The sequence below is a fragment of the Limulus polyphemus genome, unplaced genomic scaffold, assembly GCF_000517525.1.
Source record: "Limulus polyphemus unplaced genomic scaffold, Limulus_polyphemus-2.1.2 Scaffold705, whole genome shotgun sequence".
NCBI lineage: Eukaryota > Metazoa > Arthropoda > Merostomata > Xiphosura > Limulidae > Limulus > Limulus polyphemus.
This window is the reverse complement of record NW_013666315.1, coordinates 208,952-211,826: the sequence shown is the minus strand read 5'-3', so window position 1 is coordinate 211,826 and position 2,875 is coordinate 208,952. Positions and strand designations below refer to the sequence as shown.

The window sequence follows — 2,875 nt, the reverse complement described above, 5'->3', positions numbered from 1 at the left end:
TATAGTATATATATATATATATATATATATATATATATATAATAAGAGAATAACTTTGGTCATTACTTTTAAGTAACAGAATTTATTAACAAGTGTTTATGGCTTAATGCATTAAGGTAACAGTTTTGTATTAAACTGATGCATTAGGTTAGCAACCCATGAGAAAGCACACAAGATGAAAAAAAAAGATAAATCACTAAAGAAGAAACCCACTGAATTTCTAAAAGCACTCTGATTGTTATGCTTCTTGTTGTTTTATGGTATTATGTATCATTCTTATAGAATTATCCATGAGTATGTATAAAGGTATTAAATAGTTCATACAGATTCTCATACAATTAATGACACAATTTGTTAAATAATTGACGAATTTTACAACACTTATATCTTTATAATTAAGAAAACAGTTGGAATTACTTTTTGCATGAAAGAATACTTAGAAAAATAAAAATGACAAAAAGTAAGCATTTTAAAATGGAAATAAAAGATCTTGTATATTTTTATTTTTTAGTTCTATTAAAAGTCCATTTTGAATAATTTTTGCATATTATTTCTTGGTATTTATATATTTTTGTAAATTATATACCATTTACATTATACTTACATTTCACAAATCCAATTAGGTGTTTATTACACTAACACAGAGAATTTTAGTTGGTATAAATGAAATAGAAATACCATACACTGTGTTTCAAGCACCAATCACATAAAGTTAAGCTTTTCTTTACTATTCTGTCTTTGCTGTTTTTTTATGATCTCTATCTGTTTTTAACACAATTCTGTAGGGGTTATCTCTGTGGCAAAGACATTAGATTATGAAGAAGTGAAGGATTATATCTTAACTATTGAAGCCAAGGATGGAGGAACACCACCACTGAATAACCATGCCACTGTTAATATTTCTGTTGTTGATGCCAATGACAATTCTCCTGTTTTTAATCAACCATCTTACCAAGCTATAATAAGAGAAGATGCATCCCCTGGAGATAAAATAATACAGGTTTAGTAAAAGTTTTCCAGTTTAGAAATAAACAACATTTTTTTAAACTTTAATATTATGGATATAATTCTTTTAAGTTGTATATTTTACATAGGCATATACTACCTAATTAAAATATATACAGTTCTATATATTAAATTCCTTATTTCAATAAAAATATAATCAATAAAGAAGTAAGATAAGAAATACCAATATATTAATCACAAAGAAAGTTGAAGTTAAAAAAACACAGAAAAAGTGACAGGTATGGCAAAATGGTATATACATTTTGGAATGGGTTTAATTCATTATCACCAGAATAGTATGGAAAACTTTAGACGATATAATAATTAATTCACGTATGGAATATATATGCAACACATTACTGAATGTAAACAAAGTTTCCTACTTAAATGAGTTTTTGTTGTTATTAAGAATGGGAAGTTTCATAAATTGTTTCTTTAATAAAGAAATACTACCTCAATATTTTACAGCTCCTGTCTAAGAAAAGTTGGTTTGTGCATTCACAACTTCACATCATTGAAGGCTGATCTTTGTTTTCTAACATCCAAATGGTTTGTTACTGGTTTATCAGAATTGGTTTTCTGGCAGTTATCGTATATGTATAAGTATAAATATACCATGAAATTAACAAGATAAATATGTAATCTTCAAACCTTTGCAAAAAGAAAGGGGCTAGGCATGGCCTAGTGAGTTAGCATACCAAGATCATGAATCTGAGGATTTATGGTTTATGTCCACAACAGCACTTTATGGCCATGAGTGCTATGTACGTGATGATGAAATCTTTTTATTCAATCAAATAAGAGTTACAAGTGGATGGTGTTGATTAGTTGCTCTCTCTCTATTCTGTCAGTTTAAAATTAGGAATGGCTATAAAAAGATGATTCTTTGCATAGCTTTGCATGAAAATCTAAAACTTTGCAAAAAAAACAACAACTTAAAAAATATTTTTTGTTGGATTTTTGAGTAGAATAATTTGAAAAATCTAAATGTAAAACACACAATACCAGGTCATACATTATAGGTCACTAAGATGAAGTTGTCCAAGGTTTATTAATAAACCTTTTAAGTACTTATGTTGAAGTTGTTTGTGACTGACATACCTAAAAAAATATAAAATCAGTTAATGTACGGGTGACAGGAATGCAGGAATTTAGGAGTTTAAATAAAAAAACAAAAGAATATGAATTCAGTAGATTATAGGAAGATTGTTCAGCTATGTGTCTCTAATGTGACAAAGAGAGATGTTAGGTAATAACTGGGCCAAGTAAAATCCCTATAGGTAGGGTGTCAGCCCAATCATTCTAAACAAAGCTTATTTTTGTAACAAGAAGCTCAAATATATATTCAAAAGCTTGGAAGTTTAAGCCACTAATTAACTGATTAATGTTTCAAGAAGGTTTGGAGGGCAAATGTTATTGTTTTAACAAATTAAAATGCAGTTAAGATATAGAATAAATATCCAGACTGTTCCTAAACTAGTTATGGGGTTAAAGTAAAGGTTAAATCTTTTGAAGGAAAAGCTAATTTAACTATAGTATTGTTACGTCTTCGGTCGTTTGTTAATTACCCATAAAAATTCTTTCCGAAAAACTTCAGCGATACAAGTCCTTTCTTAAATAAAACTAGTTTATTCTTTCTCAATAAACTTTGCAATACACTTAATTTCCACAGTCGCTTTAACTTAAACACACGCTATAATTCACAACGATTCACGCACTTTACCTAAGGTCACGACCGTGCTTGACTCAATTGTCCATCTCTATCTCTGCCTGTCTGCAATTCAATTAATTATATCATTTTATTTGCCTGCTTATATACGGGAATAGAGGGTATCTAGCATATACTGGATTATTCGTGATGTTCCCCGAT

At 28.7% G+C, this 2,875-nt stretch overlaps 1 protein-coding gene across 1 annotated transcript in view; it reads left to right on the top strand.

Annotated features, from left to right (window-relative positions):
• LOC106460087 (fat-like cadherin-related tumor suppressor homolog) overlaps nucleotides 1–2,875 on the top strand; it is a 79,527-nt gene that overhangs the window by 36,879 nt on the left and 39,773 nt on the right. The window contains exon 20 of the mRNA XM_022386704.1: nucleotides 786–1,000. Coding sequence (XP_022242412.1) covers nucleotides 786–1,000 — 215 coding nt within the window. The remainder of the gene's footprint in view (nucleotides 1–785; nucleotides 1,001–2,875) is intronic.